The sequence below is a fragment of the Canis aureus genome, chromosome 4 (genome assembly GCF_053574225.1).
Source record: "Canis aureus isolate CA01 chromosome 4, VMU_Caureus_v.1.0, whole genome shotgun sequence".
NCBI classification, from domain to species: Eukaryota; Metazoa; Chordata; class Mammalia; order Carnivora; family Canidae; genus Canis; species Canis aureus.
In genome coordinates, this window is record NC_135614.1 from 7,902,275 (window position 1) to 7,926,100 (window position 23,826).

General features: G+C 41.2%; 1 protein-coding gene across 2 annotated transcripts in view; it reads left to right on the plus strand.

Moving 5' to 3' along the window:
- The window catches only part of PCNX2 (pecanex 2), a 288,682-nt gene that overhangs the window by 85,042 nt on the left and 179,814 nt on the right, over positions 1–23,826 (plus strand). Inside the window, exons 13-15 of one of the 2 annotated variants that reach the window (XM_077894480.1) lie at positions 6,931–7,102; positions 15,445–15,555; positions 16,330–16,421. The exons of the other annotated variant lie outside the window; for it this stretch is intronic. Coding sequence (XP_077750606.1) covers positions 6,931–7,102; positions 15,445–15,555; positions 16,330–16,421 — 375 coding nt within the window. The remainder of the gene's footprint in view (positions 1–6,930; positions 7,103–15,444; positions 15,556–16,329; positions 16,422–23,826) is intronic. 2 annotated transcript variants of the gene reach the window in all.

The window sequence follows — 23,826 nt, forward strand, 5'->3', positions numbered from 1 at the left end:
TGAAGCTGATTTGCTGTTCCACATTTTCAAGAGTATTGTTACCTTTCGTCCACATAACTGTGGGCTGACTTAGAGCTGAGATCTGGGCTTGCCATCCTGACCTGTTGGTGCTCTGGCGTCCTGCCATGAGCATGAGATCTGAAGCATGCATGGTTTCCACTGACCCAGCTGCCCTTCCCCTGCAGAGTGCTGGGGGGATGCGGTCTGGCACCCTGGCTACGTGCCTTTGCACCAAGCTCCTGCCTGGCAGGACCTCTCAGCTCTTTGAGAGGACTTTCTTTCCTTTGTTATGGTGAGCTGTGCACACCACCCCACCCGCCCCCACCCACCCAAACCCTTCCAGAGAAAGAAAGCTTGATCTTCCCTCCATTGTGCTTTTAAAAAATTCATATCCAGGATTTAGGACTGCTTTTAAATCTGTGATAGCTCCTGTTTAGCTCATAGTAATTAAGAAAAGCTTATAATTGGACGATCACATGGCATACGTTGCTATCTTGTTAAATTCCTCTGTTCCCCATAATTGGTTTACATATAATACATCTTCTTTTATTCCCGAGTCTGAATGTCAAGATAAGTAGAAGCAGCATAATTAGGGTATTAAGATATATTGTTGTGATTATCGTCAGAAATCTGGGTTAGGTGGTGTGCTCAGGGATGTGGAGCTCTGAAGTTTTTTGCTCAAGCCCACCCTAGATGCCATATCCTCTTTCTGCTTCAGTAAATAAACCCTCCTTTCTAGTAATGGCACTTCAGTGTCACCAGCTTTCCTGGGTGACTTGGGGGAGGGGTGTTATATGCTATTACACACTCATTTCCTGCATGTACCTTCAGCAGTAATGAAGAACATGCTGGGAGAGGTGATGGTGAGTACAGCTGCATAATCCCCGTGGATTTGTCGTGTCTGGTAGCAGCAACCCACTGTCATTTCTCTAAGCTGGAGTTATATTGCCTATAGAGGACTCGGTCAAGCAGCTCTTCTTGTACCTGAGCAAGTATGTGCATAGTGAGATAGTAAGAAATGACTTCTCTTACTGTCATAATAAGACAAAAGTCAGACATGTGTTTATTAACTCACTCACAAAGCTTTCTTGGTAGATTAGCCCCTGATTGGAATTGCCAGTTTGCTAACAGTTCTGGTGGGAAGAAAAAATACAGTAGCTACAAAATGTTTCCTTTTGCCATCTGCCTGAGCCATGTGGGCGTTTAGAAGGCAGATTACAATCTCCAGTTTATAAATGTGAAAACCTCAGAAAGGAGGTGGGCGGGGAGCAAACCAAGTCTGGGCACAAAGGCAGCTCGCAGGCCTGCTGCTGATGTCAGCCCTGGTCATCACATGAACCCAAGTGCTTTCCAAAACTATGCCGCTTATTAACAAATTCGGTCAATTCTTGCTCTTAGAGTGATCGGCTGACTTCTCTGCTTTATTGCCTTCCAGAGCACACAGGTGGCAAATTTTGAGCAAGTGGTTCAAATCAGAATATAGCAAAATAAAAAAATGTATATTTCAGATATAAGTGCAGAATTAATGATGTGCTAATAGATACGGTACAATAGACCCTGGGCACAAAAGAAATGCATCTGATTATAAAAGAAAACAGGTCTTAGGACAGCTTAAAATTTTTTTGATAGTTTGGTTGGAAACTGGCAGCATTTGAGGATCAGAGACTGGCCATATAATAATGGATGATGTGGCTTTTCACTAGCTTACCCAGATCTGTCCAAGACTCTAACTAACAGTAACCACTGATGATCACCTGGAAAGCAAAGTTCAGTAGGATATCTAAAAGGCAACAAAAAACAGGGCATGTCCTGCACAGAGCCAGACTCAGGAGCCTTTCCCAGCACCCACGGGGTCTGAGTGGATGCAGCTGGAGCAGCACCTGGGAATCTGCATGGTGCTGCTGATGGTGATGGTTATCTCAGATGACATGTGAGCAACACTAGGGTAGCATGCATGTTTGGGGATTTGAATCCAGCCTTATCATGTAGAAACCTTGAGATCTTGGGCAAGTTATTTCTCTGTATCTCAGGTTTTTTATATGTAAATGATGAAATCATGAAACCGGATCGTAAGGGGTTTGAACAAGATAATGTGATAATGTCTTCAAGTGCTCAGCACAGTATCTGGTACTGTGGAAGCACTCGACAAACCTTATCAATTATTTGTGGGTAAAATATGGATAATAAGAGCAACCTCAGTTAGATTTGGTGAACAGTAAATTACATAGTATCTATAATGAGCTGAACAGTAGGCCTCAAATACACTAAGTCTCCTTGTTTCCTTGCTCACAGTACATACTCCAAAGAGCAATGGCCATAACTTGTTACGTGTTCTATTCAGTGAACTATGGCTACTATATAATGAAGACATTTGGTACCACTTCCTGTTATATTAAGAATTATTAGGAATGATTTTCTTAAAGATTCTATTTACTTATTTGAGAAAGAGAGAGAGCGCACAAGCAGGGAGAGAGGCAAAAGGAGAGGGAGGAGTAGACTCCCCACTGAGCAGGAAGCCTGATGTGGGATTCTAATCCCAGGACTCTGAAATCATGACTTGAGCCAAAGGCAGATACTTAACCAACTGAGCCACCCGAGTGCCCTGGGAATGATTATTGTAAATAAACTTTTTTATTTTAGAACAGTTTTAGGTTTATAGAACATTTGGGAGGATAGTACAGCGGGTTCCCTTATACCCTACACATTTGTCACAATTACTGAGCCAATATTGATACATTATTAGTAACTAAAGTCCATTTTATTCAGATTTCCTTAGTTTTAACTTAATGTTCTTTTTCTGCTTGAGGACCCCATCCAGGACACCACACTGCATTGAGTTATCGTGACAGCCTTTCAGACATTCCTTATTTTTTGATGACCTTGACAGTTTTGAGGAGTGCTGGTCAGGGATTTTGAAGCAAGCCCCTCAGTAGGGATTTATCTCATGTCTATCTTATGATCAGACTGGGGTTATAGTATGTTGGGAGCAAGACCATAGAGGGCAAGAGCCATTTTCATCATGTCATGTTTTTTTTTTTTTTTTCATCATGTCATGTTGAGGGTACATACTGTCTATGTGACTTATCACTGTCGGTGTTGGCCTCGATTACCTCGTGTTTATCAAGGGAATGATTTTGAGCGACACATAAACATTTCTCAATCCTTAGTCCTAGAAATAAGAAGGTCAACTTAGTCTTGGTGGCTCTTGATTACAAGTTAAATTATATTTATCTCTTTAGTTGTGTGTTTACTTTGGTCAAAAAAAAAAAAAAAAGAAGAAGCATTCTTTAAAGTATGTGCCATTCCAAATTGCCTTCTTTGAATTCTTATCTACTGAATTTTTGCCATGAAAGAGGGGCAGAACTTAGGTCGCCACCCTTCCATCTGTCTTTCACTGCCACTGAGGGAAGTGGTGGGTAAATATGTAAAGTAGGTGGGGACGGAACTGATGGCCCCATGGCCACCCCTCTGAGGAGTACTGTCATCTCCACTTTGCTGCCCCCTGGTTGGATGACCCCATAGACCTATTTGTCACGATTCATGAGCCTGAAAACTGGGAAGTTGCCCTGAAATAAATCATTCCATGAAATGAGATCATCAACTCTATTAAATTATAAGCTGAGTTTAAAGGACCTCATTTGCCTGTGCCTTTATAATTTTTAGACTGGCCAGTCAGATTTCAACGTTATTTAAACTGGATTAGCATTTTACCAGGCAGCTGATAGGAATTATTTGGCCTTTTGATCTCTGCTTATCTCCTACATTGCCTCCTCTGAAATCTTGTGGATTCCCCTGTACACCACAAGTGTGAGTCTCAGAGTACTCACCAGCCCAGGTCTTCTTGGGGATCCACCCCCTATAGGGCATTCCTCCCTTGGCATCACACACAAGGAGAACTCACATGTATCCTTACAAATGCTCACGATGACACTGAAGGGACAGCTGAGTTGCTAATGCTAAAGTAAAGAACTCATCAAGAGGCACAGAGAGAAGAAATCCTAGTAAACAAAACTGCATCATCGCAAGAAACGACACACCCAACTCTTAGGTAGTGATGGGGGTTCAAGTAGGTGAACACAGTGTCCTAGAGTGGCGGGCAGAGCATATGGTTCTAGCTCTCCTCCTTCTCCACCCTCCAGAGCTCTCCTAGGAAAAGTCAACACTCCAAAGCTGTTGCTAATGCTTTCCCCCATACTCTATAGTTGCTTCACAGGAGTGGCGTTCATGTTATGTGTTTAAAGGATGACGATGACGAGTGAGATTTAGTCAGGCTGAGTCCTTGGGCATGGAAGGACCAGCACCAAGTGCACTCTTCTTCCTGGGTGTTGCTGGGAACCAACAACGTCCAGGCTCCAAATCCTTGCTCTGCCACTCTGCTTTCTGTCCAGGAAGCTGGGGGCAAATTTCTTAATTTTGCAAAAAATTAAGGCATAAAGCTTAAGCCTCAGTTTACTCTTGGCAGAATGAGAATAATAAGTACTTCATGGCGTGTACCGAGGATTAGCCCCATGGATGGAATGGTGCCTGGGGCAGGGTAAATGTCAGCTCTTGTTGCCACTGCTGTTCACAGCAGCCAACTAAAATACGGGGCCCCTGAACATAGCTGGATGTAATGTGTACAAACACCATAGGTCCGAGGGGGCCCTTTCCTGCCCTGCAGACTGGGGAAGCAGAGGATGCCTGTGTGCAGAGAGCCTGGAGCTGACACCTGCCCACAGCTGAGATGGGGTGGTGGCAGCAGGGCCCGGCTATGCCCAGCCCTGGTTTACTCACCGCTCAGGCCCAGCTGCACTCCGGATTCTCCCATACCCCATCTTCCTTATAATAGACGCCTGTTGTTGTTGTTGTTGTTGTTGTTGTTTTTCTAACAGTAAGTTTGAAGCATTTGACCAGCCCACTGTCTTGATGAGAGGATAACTCGAATGGCCTCATCCTTTAGCCGCGTGCACCAGCACTCTCCAGAAGCAGGGTTCCTGGAGGTGTTGATAGATTCTTGCACCTTCCCCTTCTGCTGCGCTGCAGCCAGAGCTGGGTGGTGACCTTGTTCTCATGGGTGAAGTTGATGGAAATACAGCTGCACATGCCACCAGCCTCCAAGATGCCCCACTGCTAAAGTTGGGGGCGTCCCCCCACCAGGATATTTTAAAGTTGAAATCACACGAGAAATAGTTGAATGTGTTGTAAAAAAAGACTGGTCAGACTTCACCTGGCAGAGCAAGGGGAATTTTTCTATTGGGAAAAAGAAAAAGCAATCCTCAGGGGTCCGATGATTGACTCACAAGTGAAAGAAGGAATTGGAGAGCTGGGGAATATTTTTAGTTGGTGTTCTTAAGAATCAAAAAATAAATAAAAGTGATGTCTATGCCTCACATTAGTGATATACTTAGAATGGTTTGGGGACCCAAAACATAGAATGAGAAGTGAGGTGAAGCCCTGGCATGATGATGAGGGCAGGCTCTTTGCAAGGGAGCCTTAAGTTTCATCTCATAAATTTCAATGACAAAAAAAGCATTCCACTTCCCATAAATAAAGTTTGACTTGGCAGATTTAAGATGATATCACAAACGTGTTCAAAACCAGACTTTCAATTCCTAGAAAATGTATTTTTAAACTTTTAGGAAAAGGAAGAATCAGGACAGCTCTTAAGGGAGGCAGCTCTTAAATTTTGTATCCTAAATGGTGTCACTTTGGGAGTGTCTCGTATGCTTGTGTATTTGTATACTAAGTAGCTATCTATACCGACCAAGTGATTCTGCTCTTCACTTGATAAGAAATGCATTAAGATTTCACTTAGGCTTTAGTTTCAATTTTTCTTTTAATGCAGAAGAGGTATCCCCAATCCCACTAATCTATGATCCAGTTGAATTCAAAAGGAAATTTCATAAGAGTGCAAATATTCCTTTCAAGACTGAGTCTGGACTCAGGGCCAAACATAGCCAGCCCCCATGGACAGCCTGTGTTTTCCTTCCTATTAAAAGATGGTCTCAGAATAGGACCATTTCTATTATAGAAGCAGTGGCAATTTAAATTGCATTTCTAAATATAACACGTTCAAGGCAGTGACTTTAAAAATCCACATCCGAAACCATATCACTTTAATCTTTACTTTTTGTACCCAAAGTAGCTCATGAATTGCAAAGAATATTCTTCTCCTAATTCATTTTTGTTGGTTTTTTGAACCTTATGAATTGTGCATTGGTTTGTGACATGCAAATTCTTCATTGGCTTTTGCCCTGGAAAGTTTGATGTTGTATCTTTTCCTTAATTTCTTTATCTATCCAAGGAGAGGAATAAAAATGTTTCTACTTCTCCTCATAACAATATTTTGAGAGCTAATATGAGATCTGTTAAGTTTTTGGTCCTCCTCAAAGGAAAGTGTATATAAATGGTGAGGTGTTTTTTTTTTAATTGTATTATTCCCTTGTGCTACACTAAGACATTTTATACTCTCTCTGAGGGTATAACTTTGCACCTGTATTGTCTTGCTTTTGAAGACAAGGAAATCAAAGACCACCACTTATAATTCTGTTTCTTATTAATAGCAGGGCTCAAGTTAGGCCATGTAGAGTGAATATGGCTTATATTAGTTTTGCACTTGAAACGAGCAATAGAAACAGAAGTTTTACTATTAGGGAAGCATGGAATTAGATCCATCTAGATTATATCTAAGGATGGTAATTAAATTTTCAGCTAAATCTTGTTGAGTCTGAGAGATATAACATTCTTTTTGATAGTCTTGTTCTTAACTGCCAGAATAATTATTGGAGATTTTTTTCTTTTCCCGGTGTTTTGTGTATATGAATTATGGTGGGGGGAGAAAATGTGATTTATGGTGTAAGTTGTATAATATGATATGAATTACTGACTATGAAGCTTTTGTCATTTAATCAAAATGATAGGTACCATTCAGAAATTGTGTTTGTTTTCTAGGGACACAACCAAATCATAACATATAGCAGACCAATCTATTTTTGTGTGCTGTGTGGCCTTATTTTGCTTCTTAATACAGGGGCCAAAGCCCGGCACCCTCCCACTTACATTGTCTATGGCCTGAAGCTCTTCTCTCCAAGGTCCCTCCAGTCAGCTAGGGACCTCTTAATAGGTGAGTGAATTTGAGGGTTGTGGGGGACATGGGGAGTGGATAAGTTTCCTCTTTATATTCTGAATTGCTAGCTGGAGAAAACTTATTTGATTATTGGATGAAGAGAGGTGCATTGCTCTCTTGGCTTATACACTTTCAGAAGACGGTCTGGGAGCTGGAGCCCCAAAGCATCCAATAGCAGAATTATTCTAAAGGATGGTGATGTCTATGATAAGCCATAACACTGTAGTATCTGAGGACCGGCTGCTGTGGGGCCTGGTGCGGGGTGTCAGTGGGGCACCCCAGGGGTGAGGGTGGTTTTGTTACCAGGGTGACAGCTTGCCAGAGTGGCACAGACACTCTGGGAATGCCAAAGTGCGCCTGGTTTTCAGTCCAGGTAGAGTCCTAGATACACTGGTCCTCCAGCCTGTCACTGATTTGCTTGGCGAGCCTTAAAGTCTAGGCAGTATTTAATGTGAAGGGCTCCGTTCTCACGGGTAACTCGCACAGGGTCATGGTTAGGCACTTGGCTATGTGAATTCCAGTTCTGCCACTTTGCTAGTTATGTGACCTTGGGAAGAATTCAAGAGTAATATGGGTACAAAATAGTACCTGACTTAGAGGTTGGTGCAAGTTTCCAATGAGTTGGTACATTTAAACATATGGACCACTGCTGGGCACCAGGTATTAGCTGTTATTATCATTATGCAGAGAGGCTACCCCAGCATTGCCTGCGAAGACCTGACTGCCTGCAGCTCTGAGAGTTCTTGTCGTGATATCCAGAGGTTGACATGCATGCCAGCCTGTAATTGACTGTGATCACATTGCCCAAATGAGGTGATAAAGGGCAGCTACCAAAGATACCAGCCCCTAGACCTACCACTTGCCAGCTCAATATCTTACTTAAAGGAGCTTTTCAAAGCCATAGGCCTCGTATCATTCTTTCTGTGGCCCCCATGACAACTCTCTGAGCCAGGGGGAGTGGCATATCTTTGTGTTCCTGATAGGTGAAAACCATGGTAGACATTCCACTCTCTGACTCTCTTTCCCTACCACCATCTGCCCATTCCTCTTTCTGCTGTTTTGGTAGCAAACTATTCCCTCCCCCACACCCAGCTCCCCATAAGCCCGCCTGTATCTGCATCCTCAGCCTTTCTCTTCCTATTACATCAAGTGAGGGGCTGAGTAACTTCTTAATAGCAAAAGGTTAGGCACCATTTTTAAAGATAATCTCTGTGCTCAAGTAGGGAACAGAAACATATTGAGGAAAGAAAAAAACTGATCCCATGATTACACTCCTAGGCAATGCTGCTTGCCCAAGAATATTTGCTACTACTTTTCTGATATTTTTCACTTTACTTTTTTATATTACTTGGAGTTCTGTCAGTTGGAACGCACACACACACACACACACACACACACACACATTTGCATGCACACCCCTCCCCCAAAGAAAGACTTTCAGATACTTTTACTTTCTTATAAATGAGCTCACCCATCTTCCCCCTGAGATTAGCTGCAATGAAAAAGTCAGAGTTTGAGTAGACACAGATGCCCAATCATGGTTGTGCATACTGGAGACAACCCTTTCCTGCTGTCTTCTTGTAAACAGCAGTGCTGGAGTCCAGAGCTCAGGGCATAGGAGGGCCTGGGGATAAGAAGTGGAGAGGGTGGGAAAGCATTTTGGAAAGTGTTCAAGAAACATGTGTCTAAGTCAAAATGTTGCCTCCTCTTTCTGCACCCCACACCCAGTCTTGGGTACCTTGTGGCCATCTTTCCCCAGAAACTGAGGCATGGGTTTGTGTTGATAGAGTTCTACCTATTACAGGTCACAAGGATTTGTGTTTTGACTTTGGCACCTCCTCATCTCATCCTCATGCCCTGCGTTCCTGTTCTGTAGTGCCCCTGACCCCTTGACCATACTAGTTGATGGCCCATTTCCCCTAAGCTTGGCCCCATCTCCATATTTTTCACAGCACCAAACCTAGTTTGCAGTCATCTCCTTCACTTGTGATATTTGACCAATGTCTGTGTCCTTGTTAGCTTCTATGATGCTGGATAAGGGCAAGGCAGATCCCTTGTCTCCTTTCTCACACTGAATCCCTAGTACCCCACACTGTGTCTGGTAAAGACAGGCACTGAAGAAATGTGTGTTGACTGGATGAACCAATGAACACAAAGTATGCTTTAAGTAGTAAGGAAATTAATGTGTGGGTGGACTTTTGGAATACTCATTCCTAAATCAGGGAAAGCTTACCATCATTTTCGGATGTTTGCCTCAACAAATAGTAAGTAGGGACTTAATAAGCATCTCTTGAAGATGACTTGTAGAAAGAGGGAGAAAAGCATGACATACATTCCATTTAGAAATTGTTTTTCTGTACACAGGTGTCCTTCATTTCTCTTTTTCTTTAATTTATTACTGTAAACAAGCCAATGCCATTGAATTCATGGAGTTGTCCTGGCTTAGCAAATATGCCATGACATCAGAATGTGAAATGTTAGTAGGGTTCAAAAAGTCTAAGACTTTAGTGTACTTGGTAAAAGCCTGAGGTTTTGATTTTTAGCAGAAACCCTTGTTCTAAAATAAGCTACTGGCCTGTGTGTATTTTCATTTTATTTTTCTTCAAACCTATTCCATTGAGGAGTGGAGATGGCTCAGGGAATATGGCCTTTCTTACCTTTCTATCTGGGATTCGCTTTCCTTCATTAAAGCTTTTCCTTAATGGATATTTTTGTCTGCTTGTCAACGGTAATGAGTAAAAATAGCAGTAAATAATCTGGCAAGCCAACTAAATGACTTCTGGGATACAGAAAAATGGAAAAATAGAACAATAGCAATCCCTGTAGAGTGAACGTGTTAAACACACTAATTTGCACTGAGCAGGAAAAGATTGTGGAAGAAATTTAGAACAATTGGGAATGAGAAGAAGGTGAGAGAGGTGGATGCTGTTTTTCTGACTCAATGAGGGAAAGCAAGGGCAATTCAAGGTCATTCCTTCTTTATGGAGCCTCTCCATCTGCTGTCCCTCACTACCAAGGGATCTGAGTGCGCATAACTGCTGCCATTATTAGGATCAGAAACTAACAAGGAGAGGAATAAAAATCAGGATAAAACAGAAGATTATTGGGAGGAAAGAATAGTGCAAGTTTCCTCTAGATACCATAGTGAGGTACTGCTAATGAGGGGCTGAGAACATCAGAGATTTATCGTCTCACAGTTCTGGAGGCCAGGAGTCTAAAATCTCTGAAGGCATGAGGGAGGAACCTATACTGGCCTAACTCCTTGGCTCCTAGATGGCTTTGTGCCTGAGTCTGTCCACTTTGTCTTCCCCCTGTGTCCAAATTCCCTGTTTTTTTATAAGGACATCAGGCATATTAGACCAGGGCCTATCCTAATGACCTCATTGTCACCTGATCATGAGTAAAGACAGACCGTATTTATTGCCGAGTACAGTCACATTCAGGTACTGTTTTGGAGGGACACGATTTAATCCTTTTAGCAAGGACCATTTTAGAAAAAGGACAAGAGAGAAACAGGAACTCAGCACAAGGTTCCGACCTTGTTTTCCACCGTGTGGTCAAAGGTGGTATGTGCCTCTCCTGCTGTGAGCCTCCTCTGGTGGATGCCGGGGAATGTGGAATATTTCTTAAGAGTTGTGCCTTATTGCTGATATTTCTGTTATCTGCTGCCCCTCCGGTTTTCTGCTCAACACCATCCACCTCTCAGAGGAAGAGGAGACAGCAGAGGAAGGGGTGCAAGAAAGGAGCAGGGAGTATCCGTGTCTGCTGCTTTCATGTACAGTGCACCCTGCCCTCTCTGCCTCCCTGGGCAGAAGGCTGTGAATATGAGCCAGTGGTGGGACATGAGTCAGGTGGAAATCGGGTGGTGGGAAAGATGGAGAAGCTCCTTGTCATATTGAGTGCAAGGAGAGGAGCATCTTGAAGGCAAGCATCTCAATCAGCTGATAGAACAATGGGAAAAGGTGGGATGTGAGATGCTGATGGGAGGTGAGGGACTTGGGGGCCCAACTTGGGGACACAAGAAGAAAGAGTCAGCAGCAAGGACTTGTCGCTTTTTATAGGCTGAGGGAGGGTGAACTAAAGACAGAAACACTAAGAGTAATATTCTTACATGATTTTTCCTTCTCTGACCCCTCCTATATATTCAGAATACCCCTGTGGGCACTTCTCTTTCATTATAAGGGACAATTTTTTTTCTTTTTATTTTCAGGAGTAAGGTGAAGGAACCTTTGTGTCAGGACTCCTTGCCTTGCTCAGTCAGAGATGGTAACCTCTGGGCTGGAATTTTTAATACTTTCCAATCGGGGTAACTTCAGAGAAAGCCTACAAAAGGAGGCTGGCTTTGTAATTAGCCCACAGATGAGGAGCCAAAAATACCGTACTTCAGTTCTTAGTACGGTATTTCAAAAGGAGCAAGAGCAAAGCTAGAGTGTGCCCTGAGGAACAGAACCACCTGGGCTGCACTGTGTCTGGAGATGGGGCAAAAAATGGGATGTCCAGGGGTGCCCGGGTAGCTCAGTCCATTAAGCATCTGCCTTCAGCTCTGCCTGGAGTCCTGGAATAGAGCCCCATGTCGGGCTCTCTGCTCCACAGGGAACCTGCTTCTCCTTCTCCCTCTGCCTGCTGCTCCCCCTGCTTGTGCTTTCTAGGTCTCTCTCTCTCAAATAAATAAAATCTTAAAAGAGAGAGAGAGAGAGAGAGAGAGAATGGGATGTCCAGCCTAGGGAAGAAATGCTCGGGTGCCAGAGGTACACATGGTGGTGGTTCTCTCACTGTAACCATATTAACTAGTCCCGGCCAATGGTAGCTGGATTACAGCTCACTGCAGCAAAGACATCTAAAATGGTTTGGGTTAGAGCTGCCCAGTGGTAGCACAGGGTTTGCCTAGTGCATGAGTTCCTGACTTGGAAAGAGCTCAGGCAAGAAGTGGCTGTCAGTTGTAGAAGGGCTCCAGGCTCTGCATGGGTCCTCTCAGATCTGAGACTTCGATGTTTTATGTTAGTCCATAGGTCTAACGCCCAACCTACAATAATGCAGCTTCCATAATGCCACCTTTAGAGGTTGGTGGACGTTTTGAGGACTACCTATGGAATGTACCGTCCTCTGCCCAGGGAGACCCCACATTTATCTTCTGTAGGTGCCTTCTATAAAGACTGTTTCCAGGGCCCAAAATAGACCACAGTCAGGATGATTAGTTAACACACAGATACGGCAGGTTAGAGACACATGATGTATGTGTTCACACCAACTCCATTAGGGTCCAGTTGTATTTCCATGTTTTTTTAAATCTGCATGTTTTCACCCCAAACCTGCAACACCAATAGTCATGGGCTAGAATAGTAACAAATATCATTATTCACATTTTAAAAAAGAAACAAGCAAGTTACAATGTTTTTATTTGTAAATGTTGCTTGTAAAGAAATGGAACCATACCAGGAAATTCTGCATTTATGGTAAGTATTAGAGAAAATGAGGAGTAGAAATGAGAGGAAATTATACACCCTCTCAGGGGTATTATGCTAAGAAAAAAAATCTTTGTTCACAGGGAAAATTGCCAACAGCCACAGGGACTTTTCTTTTCTTTTTTTTTTTTACTTTTGGAAAAAGGACAAAATGACCTCAGAAGCTTCAAGTGTGATTTTCTTTCTTTCTTTTTTTTTAATTGGAATTCAATTTGCCAACATATAGTGTAACACCCAGTGCTCATCCCATCAAGTGCCCCCTTCAGTGCCCATCACCCAGTCACCCCATCTCCCGCTCCCCCCCCCCCACTTCGTTCGTTTCTCAGAGGTGGGATTCTCTCAGGTGTGATTTTCTAATTTGCCCTACTAATGCAACAAGCATTTGGCTGCTTTTTTTATTCACATGAGCTGCCACCCAACAGATGAGATGTGTGGTGGCTTCCACGTCACCCTCCTTCCACCTCCCCGGCTTTGATTTTAAAGCCTAGAGCTCTCCTTCTCTAATACATCCTGGAGAGGACCTAGATCGGGGGCTCCTGTTGCCTGCTGCCCCTCCACGGTGGGTGCAGGCAGCTCCAGTTCTACATGGGCAGCACGGCACCGCGCTCCGGGGCTTGCCGTGTTGCTTGCCATCCCATCACCCTCAAGCCATGATTCCCTGCCTCCGTTCTTTCCACTTCCACAGTTGTGGTTTCATTACCTAATGTATTTCTTCGGAGAACACTTCCTTAACTCTGCTTTGCTGAACAGTTTCCAGTATTCAGCTGCCTTTAATTTTATTTCATACCCATACTTTTCCCTGGAGTTCTACATTCTTTTTTTTTTTTTTTTAAGATTTTATTTATTTATTCATGAGAGACACAGAGAGAGAGAGAGAGGCAGAGACACAGGCAGAGGGAGCAGCAGGCTCCTTGCAGGGAGTTCAACGTGGGACTTGATCCCGGGTCTCCAGGATCACTCCTGGGCCGAAGGCAGGGGCTAAACCGCTGAGCCACCCAGGGATCCCCTGGAGTTCTTCATTCTTCCTGTAGTTTTGCCACACACACAGCTCTTGAGAAGGTGAACCAGTGCAATCTCACTGCGCCTTCCATCCACCCCTATCCTGGCCATGAGTACTCCAGAGTATAGGGCAGCATTTCATCTTCATTTCTGGGTTTGAGTCTCAAAGTTGAGAGAAGTAGGAGCAGTCAGTTTGCTTGAAATTATACGGGAATAAAATGTTGGTGCTTCTATATTCTATAATTAAATTTCCACTTATTTCCTTTTTAAACAAATATTTATTTTAAAATTTATTTTAGAGATAGAGAAAGAGTGAGCAGAGGGGAGGTTCAGAGGGAGAGAGATAGAATCCCAAAGCAGACTCAATTGTGGGACTTGATCTCAGGATCCTGAGATTATGACCTGAGCCAAAACCAAGAGTCAACCACCCAACCCACTGAGCCACCCAGGCACCCCAAATTTCTATTTGTTTCTTATATCTTTCACATATCTGTGATCTCTATCCACAAAAACTGAAAGAAATTGCGTCCCATAAAGTTGTGTAAATTGCGTCCCATAAAATACTGATCTGTATTTGTCTTATTGTCTAATTTGATTGAAAAGTGTATTCCTCACAGATGCTCCAGGTTATTACAATATTGTTTAAACTTTGCCACAGAAAGCATTGCAGCAAAATCACCATGTGCATCAAAATATGACTCCAACCCCAGGAGGGTTGGGACAGTTCCTTGGGATTGTGTTTTGGGAAGGATTTGTCCCATATTTACTTTCGAGCCACTATTAGCAAGAGCATGGGATGTACAAATACTCTCGTTTCTACAATTTCACGATATAAAGTTTGCATTTTTGATTTTTCAGAAATAGCTAAAACACCTCCTCCCCCACCTTCCACCATCATCCCCACTCCCACTGTTGACTGCGGTCTACAGACAGTGTTAGCACACAGTTCCAGAGTTCGGGCATATGGGATTTCAAATCAAATTTCCTTAGTTTTATTAAGACTTACCAGTATTAGACTTCATTGACATTCTCCTCAATAAACCGAGACAGAAGACAGATGTATTACAGCAGAAGTAATGGTGTTTCTATGAAACCTAACTTACATAGACTTGAGGAAGAGAGGATGACAGGGATGCAGCTGTAAAATGCAGCTCTAGGACATTTTATTTCCTCTAACAAGTCGTGGAAACCTGGCTTGCAGACGTCTTCTCCAATTGCACTGTTACAATTTTAGGAAGGAGCAGAGCCTTCCTCTGGTCAGGCAGGGCCACCTTCATGTCCCACATGCTCTAGTCCCGAGGAGTCAGGCCCTTAATCACCACCCTCCCTTGTGTGTCTGCAAACCTGGAATTCCCACTGAACTAGAATCTGCAGGTGGTGTTTAGATGTGATGACTCTCCACACCTCAAGTGCTCCAGGTGATAGAAACACAAAATGAGGAGCCCCCGGCTCTAGTTTTTATACCTCCCACTTCCATGCAGGGAGAGATCTGCCCTACCCGTTTAGTTGCCTTTGGCTTTACCCATTCTTGGAGTTTCCCTGTTTCTTCCCCACCCATGTTCCCCAATTGGAAGCCCATTCTTGCAAACTGCAGACCTTTCCACTGCCTCTTTCACCACCCGAGGTCTCTGCTCCGGCCTGGGCTCCCTTGCATTCCTTGCCTGGACCTCTTTCCTCAGATGTGCCCTTTGTTACTTCCATGGGCACATTTCCACTTGGCCTGCAGACCTTCCTCCTGTGGGTGTGAGGAGTTCAGGATTGCCTCCAGGACGTGGGCAGGGGGCTCTGGGTGCTGGAAGGGGGGCAGGCAGGATTGCCTCAGGGACCCGGTGGCCATCAACTGCACACTTACCATCAATTTTGTCTGTTCACTTCCAGTATTTTTATATTGCTTCCCTGCAATTTCCCTCCTTGGGCTCTTCCCGCAGATCGACACTTTCTGCATATATCTTTTGGAACAAATTGACATGCTGTTTTTTGGAGGTTCTGGTAAGCCATTTACATCTTGCTCTTCCTGTAAAGAAGTCTAAAGTTCTGATAAGGGCTGAATGGAATGAGAGTCTGGACAGCTAGGTTTTCTTCATCCTGAGCACTGAGCTACTTCTTGTGTGCACCTGTATGGACAGGGGACCTGTGTCTCCCACCTGTGTGGACCCTCCCTTGACATAGCACTTTAGATTCCAACACCTCACCTAATCCTGACCTGGAGACTTTGTGCAGATTGCTTAACTTTAAAGTTTACTCTTCTCTAAATGGATATAAACACACGGATCTCATAGAGTTGCTGTAAGAATGAAATGAAATTGTACATAAAGCGTTACAGCATAGCTGGTGATCCAGCACTGTTACCACCTCATTACACACAGGCACACAGAGACACACGCGAGCGTGGCTTATTTGTTAGATTGATCTTTCTCACTCTACCCCCACTGTCTTCCATGGAAACCTTCATCTGTGATGTTTCCTTTGGCCAGCAGCTTTCAACTGTAAGCAAGGAGGTTTCCCTACCTCCATACTGGACTTGTTCACACGGTCCTCTAAGAATGTTGCCAAAAATTCCTTTTAAATGTTTTCCTCCAGAATTTTTAATAAATGTCAGTCTCTCTCTCTTTCGCTCTCTCTCTTTATATTAAGTCATCCAGTGCTTTTGACTGATCCCATAAGATATACTCTTTGCTCCTTTGGCAGGAATTTTGTATTTGAAAGGTACAACCATCTCTCTTCACTTTATTGATTGTGAGACTGTTGGTGTTTGTGTTCTAGCTGTTTCTGGGATGACATCGGCTATTTACAGCGTGGCCCGTAGTGCCACCGCCACTGCCCTGCTCCACGTGTTCTGCTTCAGTGCTGTGAAGGTAGGCGTGAGGCCTGAGAGCCTTCTCCCTTCTCTTTCCATTCATTAAATCAACCGGTGGTTTAAGTGAACAAACGTTTTCTTTTAGTTACAAAAGAAATGGGATTTGAGCACATCAGGAGTAGCAGGGCCTGGCGGGTGAGGCCTCAGTGGTATTTGAGGACATCTTCAAATATCTGATTTGCCAGGGAGCACAGAGCCCACATGGTCTGAGTCTCCCCCACATATGTCTCAGGCATGATTACTGACCCCTGCAGGGGCCCCTGCGGAGCATGACGGTCAGCAGGACCTGTGTGTTTACCTTCGAGGCTCTCTGGAATATTGCTCAAAAGATGGTAAAGAGGTAAAATTGCCTGAAGCTTTATGGGCAGAGACAAGAGAGGCTATGATAGCAACAAAACTTTAAAATCTAGAAAACAGATGGCCTATAGATTTATCCAGATGGAGAAAGCTGAAGCTTAGGCTGGCGGCAAGGGAGGTCCAAGAGGATGAAAAAACAGGATGAGCATTAAGTGTAGGAAAACAAAACGTTGTGTCCGAAAAGAAAGGTGACTATTGTGCATGTGTGGTTTGGCTATGGGTAACAGTTTGCATTTGTGGTGCTCAGAATAACCGGTATGTCTATAACGGAAGAATGTGTGGCTGCATGTGTGTATGTGTGTACGAGTGTGAGTGTGAGCATTGGGACTTCCTTTATCTCATCTTCCATACTGGAAAGTCAGCAAATAATATCTAAAACAGAAAAAAGGCTAGAAATAACCAAACAAGCATGTTACCTGAAAATAGGGAGGTACATAGGCATAGAAGAAATGGCTGGAAGGCATTGCCTTCAGGAAGCAGGAGTTTGAGCCACGAGGTGCTATGGGCAGGCGCCACGCCTGCTCATTTGCAGTGTTGGAGAAATGTAGAGCACCCATAATGCCTGAAGGAAGTAATGCACGTAACGTTGTCAGGGCATCCTCATTCAGGAGAAACGTTAGTTACTACTACACATATTTCTTGACCTTATGGACATCCTACATTTCAGTGTTTTAAACAACAGGCACTTCTTTGGTAAAATAAAAATTAAACATAAAAGAACGAATAAAAATAGTGTATTTTTCAAAAGGCTTTTAATATCTGTCAAATGACACTTTTTAGCTAACTTTTTAAAAAGAGTAACTTAAGGGGCACCTGGGTGACTCAGTGGTTGAGCATCTGCCATTGGCTAAGGGCGTGATTCCAGGGTCCTGGGATAGAGTCCTACATCAGGCTCCCTGCATGGGGCCTGCTTCTCCCTCTGCCTGTGTCTCTGCCTCTCTCTCTGTGTGTCTCTCATGAATAAATAAAACCTTGAAAGAAAAAGAGTAACAAAATCTTATTAAATGTATCACTGTGGGTGGCAGAAAGATCATTGTCCACTGTTGTGAAAGAGGATGAGTGCAATGTGATTATTTTTCAGGGCGTTTCTATGGAATCTGTCTTTGATCATCAACAGCATGCTTTCCTCGCTCACTCCTTCCACCCCTTCCATTTAATTTTCTTTTGGATAGAGAAAAGGGAGAAGGAAACTCCTTCTTCTAATACACAAAGGTAATTTACGTGCCAGTGGTGGCCCTGTCACCACATTTATACTACTGTGCAGAACAACATTTACATAACATATTAATGTTTCTGGTCTTCTTTCTTTTGAAATACATTCCTTTATTCTGTCACAGGACCCCAGGTATTTTATCCAGGAAAAGTACTTGGATAGTTATTTTCTGACTCCTTGCACTTCTGAGGACCTCTTTCTACCGCCTTTCGGTAAAACGGCTGCTTATAAAATATTGGGTTGTAAGCTCTTACTTGGCAGGACCCTTTGTATATTACTGACTCCATTGTATTTCAGTGTTTCTTTATACATGTTTATTTCTCATACTTTAAAAAATTTTTAAGATATAAGTGTTTTTAAACTTTTTTTGCTTTTGTTTTTAGTTTTTAGCTTAATTCCAGTTAACATATACTGTTATATTAGTTTCAGGTGCACAATATAGTGATTCAGCACTTCCATAGGACACCCGGTGTTCATCACAAGTGCCCTCCTTTATCCTCATCACCTGTTTCACCCATCCCCCATTCACCTCCCCTCTGGTGACCATCTGTTTGTTCTCTGTAGTTAAAAGTCTATTTCTTGGTTTATCTCTCTCTCATGTTTTTTCCCCTTTGCTTATTTGTTTTGTTTCTTAAATTCCATATATGAGTGAAATCATATGGCTGACTTATTTCCCTTAACTTCCCTTATTTCTCCTAAGTCCATCCATGTCATTGCGAATGGCAAGATTTCATTTTTTATGGCTGAATAATATTCCATTGTATATGTACACCACATTTTCTATAAACATTTATGTAAAGGTATTAGTGTGGATATGTGTTTTTATTTACACTTAGAAAATATCTAGGAGTGGTATTGCTGGGTCAAATGGTTAGTCAGTATTTAATTTTTTAAGAAACTACCAAACTGTTGCCAAAGTATGTAGCAGTTTCAATCCCCTCATAATCTTTGAGATTTCCAAATGCTCCAGATTCTTTCTTTATTAATATTTTAATAGTTTTTTAAAATAGTACTCATTCTATAGTACTCTTATAGTACTCGTCTATGAACTAGTATCTAATTGTAGTTATAATTTGTACTTCTCTAATAATGAATGTTGTTGAGTATGTTTCATATACTTGCTTGCTACTTACTTATGTATCTTCAATGGTGAAAAATCTGTTAAAGTCTTTTGCCCATTAAAAGCTACGTTACATGTTCTAATTGAGATATAAACATTTTTTGCATGTTCTGAATACAAATCTTTTGTCAAATATATATTGCACACGTGTATTTTTCTAGTTCTAGGCTTGTCTATCCATTTCATTAGTAACATTTTTCAAAGAGCAGAACTGTTTAATTATAAGGGAATCCAGTTTTTCAATTATTTATTTTATAGTTTGTACTTTTCATGTCCTATCTAAAAAGTATTTACCTAACACGAGGTCAAAAATATTTTTTCCTAGAAGTTTGATAGTTGTAGCTCTTATGTTTAGATCTGTGATCCACTTTGAATTGATTTTTATGTATTAGATGAAGTAAAGATTGAAGTTCACTAGTACAATTGTTGAAAAGATCAACCTTTCCCCACTAACTTACCTTGGAAGCTTCGTCAAAAACTAATTACTGACTTCCAGTTTCTGGTCCAGTATGTAAGGAGTTTGTTAGTTGTTACTGCATGCTAACAATAAGTAAATAGCTGAACAAGCTAAAAAGTCAACAACTTTTTTTAAATAGAAGGCAGGAAGCAAACAAATTGCTGCTTCTAAATTTGGAGAGACAGATAGATGGATTCAAGGAATCACATCCTACTGGAGCAGGAAGCCAGGAGCAGAAACCTCTGTGGGAATGAGTACCAGGGCAGAAAAACCTGAACTGTAATCAAAGAATTGCTCAATATGGACAACTCTGTGAGTTAATATCTCCAGGAGAACCCAGTCATCAGAGAGACTCCACACTTTTGTGAGTTTTACCTCCAGGAGCTTGAACAGTTTCTCAGAGTGAATATCAGAGAAAACTCCCCTCATTGTTTCAGCAGGTGGAAGGGAAGAGTAAACATTTTGAAGTACATCAGAGCATTGGTCTCTTCTTCTTAACAAGGCCTGCCCTCAAGCTTTCATCATAGCCTAAACTACTAGGATTTTTTTCAGAGCCTAACTAACTTGGAGGAAGGGAAATGGCAAACTCCAGTTGGCTCTAGCCTTTCAAGTGGGCAAAAGGAAATACTAACTCCAATCCAACCCATTCTGGCCATTCTGTCCTGCCTAAGGTGGGAGTGGGACTCAGAAGCACTTATGAAGTTCACAGTCTAGAGGCACAGGGTCACTAAAAGATTAAGAAGTGATCCTAGGACTATAGAATACTTCTTCCCATACACCTTAACACCACATCAGCAAAGACCTGTTTACCACAGTTCATTTTACCGAGTATGTTAAAAATTTTGAGGCATATTTAAGGCATGAAACACAGTTTGAAGGGATAGAACAAGCATCAGAATCAGAGTTAGATATGGTAGGTATGTTGGAATTATCTAATTGGGAATTTAAAATAATTATGATTAATATACTAATGGCTCGAATGGATGAAGTAGAGAGCCTACAAGAAGATGGGCAATGGAAGCAGAAAGATGGAAATTTTACGGAAGACCAAAAGGAAATGCTGGAGATTTTTTAAAAAGCAACATTGTAACAGAAATGAAGAATGCCTTTGATGGTCACAGCTGAGGAAAGAATCTCTGAACTTAAGGTTATATCAATAAAAACTTCCAAAATGAAAAAACAAAGAGAAAAAGACTGAAGAAACAAAATATTCAAGGACTGTGAGACAACTACAAAAGGTGTAACATATGTGTAATGAAAATACCAGAAAGAGAAGAGAGAAAGGGGCAGAAAAAATATTTGAAGTACTAATGACTGCGAATCTCCCCAGATTAATATCAGACACCAAACCACAGACTCAGGAAGCTCAAAAAATGCTAAATAAGATGAATTCAAAAACAACAATAACAACAAAAACAAAAACTAAACCAGTGCATATCATTCAAAATGCTAAAAATCAAAGGCAAAGAAAAAAAATCTTGAAAGAAACCAGAGTAAAAAAAAATCCTTATTTTACCTTTGGAGGAGCAAAGAATTGTATCTGACTTCTCCTTAGGACTTACTATGGACTGGGTTGCTTCCCTCAAATTCACATGTTGAAATTCTAACCCCCAGTAGGATGATATTTGGAGATGGACCTTTGGGACATAATTACGTTTAGATGAGTTCATGAAGGTGGGGCTCTCGTGATGGGATTACACTCCTATGTAATGACACAGAGCATGTGACCATTTGCAAACCAGGAAGAGAGCCTGGATCAGCATCTGACCAACCAGGCCAGCACCATAATCTCTGACCTCCAGATTTCAGAACCATGAGAAATAAATTTATGTTGTTTAAGACAACATATTTAGTGATACACATATCATATTTTGTTATGGCAGCCTGAGCTGATTATGACAGAAAACTATTCAAGCAAGACAAGAGGAGAGTGAAACAGTTAAAGTATTGAGAAAAATAACTCCACCAACCTATAATTCTGTACTCTGAAAAATTATCCTTCAGAAGTGATTTGTTGAAGGAATAAACAACTTTCATTTTTTTTCTAATTGCGGTCATATATTCAAATAAATATAAGTATATAATTATTTTGAGATACTCCCACTACCCATAATGTGGTATAGTGTATTTGAAAGTAGACTTTAAGAAAAAGAAAGAAAGAAAGTACACTCGACTTTACTATAAGTGTATATTACATATACTAGGGCAATCACTAAAAAAATGTTTTTAAAAAAGAAGTATAACTGCAGTATAATTAATAAAGGAGAGAAAAATGAAATCATATAAAATCAATTAAAACCACGAAAAGCAGAAAAAGAGTGGAAGACAAAAATGGGAACAAATACAAATATAGCAGATATTAAACTATATCAGCAATCACTGTACAAATCAATGGTGTAAATACACCAACTGAAAGGCAGAGATGGTAAGAGAGGATCAAAGAACAAGACATGGATATCTATTGTCCAGAAAAAAAACACTTTAAATATAGACACATATATCTGAAAAGTAAAGGGGTGGAGAAATATACCATGCTAACACTAATCAAAAGGAAGCAAGAATAGCTATATTCATTTCAGACTTCAGAGCAATTGAGCAGACTTCAGATTAAGGGAGGTTTTCAGAGATAAAAACTAGCATTACATAATATGGAAAGGATTCATTTTCCCAGAAGATGTAACAATTCTTATTATGTATGCACCTAACAACAAAGCATCAAAATATGTGAAGGGGAAACTGATAAAATTGCAAGGAGAAAAAGATGAATCCACTATCACAGTCAGAGACTTCAACACCTTTCTATCAGAAATGGGCAGATTCAGCAGGCAGAAAATCAGTCAGGGCGTAGTTGGACTCTACAGCATCATTAATCAACTGACTATATTGACACGTATAGACTACTTCATTGAACAACAGCAGAATACATATTCTTTTCAGATTCACATGCAACATTCACCAAGAGAGACCACATTCTGTGCCATAAAACATATAATAACCAATTTAAAAGACTAAAAAGCATACAGTGTCTGCTCTCAATGGAATTAAAAATTCCCAAATATATGGACATTAAGAAACAAATTTCTAAGTAATAGGTCAAAGAAGAAATCTCAAGAAGAATTTAAACAATATTTTGAACTAATTGAAAATGAAAATACAACCTATCAAAACAAGTGGGATTCAGCAAAAGTTACACTTAGAAGGAAAATAGAGCATGGAATGCATATATTGGAAAAGAAGAAAGATCTCAAATCGGTAATTTAAACTTCCTCCTTAGGAAGCTAGAAAAATAAGAGCAAATTAATTCTGAAGTAAACAAAAGAAGGTAAATAATAAAAATTTGAACAAATATCATTGACATTGAAAAATGAAAACTGATAGAGAAAATCTATCTACAAAACAAAGAACTGTTTTAAAAAAAAAAAAAAAGATCAACAAAATCAATAAGCCGATAGCCAGGCCAACAAAGAAAAAAAGAGAGGAGATGCAAATTATTAATTACAGAGAGATATGAGGGACTATTACTACAGATTTCATGGACATTAAAAGAATAATAAAAGAGTATTGTGAATAACTCTATGCCCACGACTTCGATAACCTAGATGAAATTGACCAATTCCTAGAAAGATATAATCTACCAAAAACTCACACAAGAAGAAAGTCTATCTGATTAGGCTTGCATATATTTTATAAACTGAATCAATAATTAACACATTTCTAAAATGAAAAACAACAGGCTTAAATAGGCTCATGAATGAATTCTACCAATTATGCCAATTCTCTACAATCAATTTTAGAAGGTCAGAACCACCCTCACACTAAAGCCAGACAAAAACATTACATGACAAGAAAACTACAGGTCAATAACATGAATAGATGCACAAGTCCTCAACAAGGTATTACCCAGTCAAATCCAACAATGTATGAAAAATATACATCATGGCCAAATGCAACTTATCTGAGATATGCAAGTCTTGTTCAATATTCAAAAATCAATTAATATAATCCATCACATCAACAGGCTAAAGAAGGAAAACTCACATGATCATATCAATAGATGCAAAAAAACATTTGAAAACATCCAGCATCCATTCATGACAAAAACTCCCTGCAAACTAGAAATAGAGGGGAACTTCCTTAACTTGATAAAGAACTTGTACAAAAAACCTATAGCTCACATCATCATGGTGAGAAACTAGGAGTTTTCCCACTAGTATCAGGAAGTTGGTAAGGATGTCCTCTCACTACTCCTTTTTAAC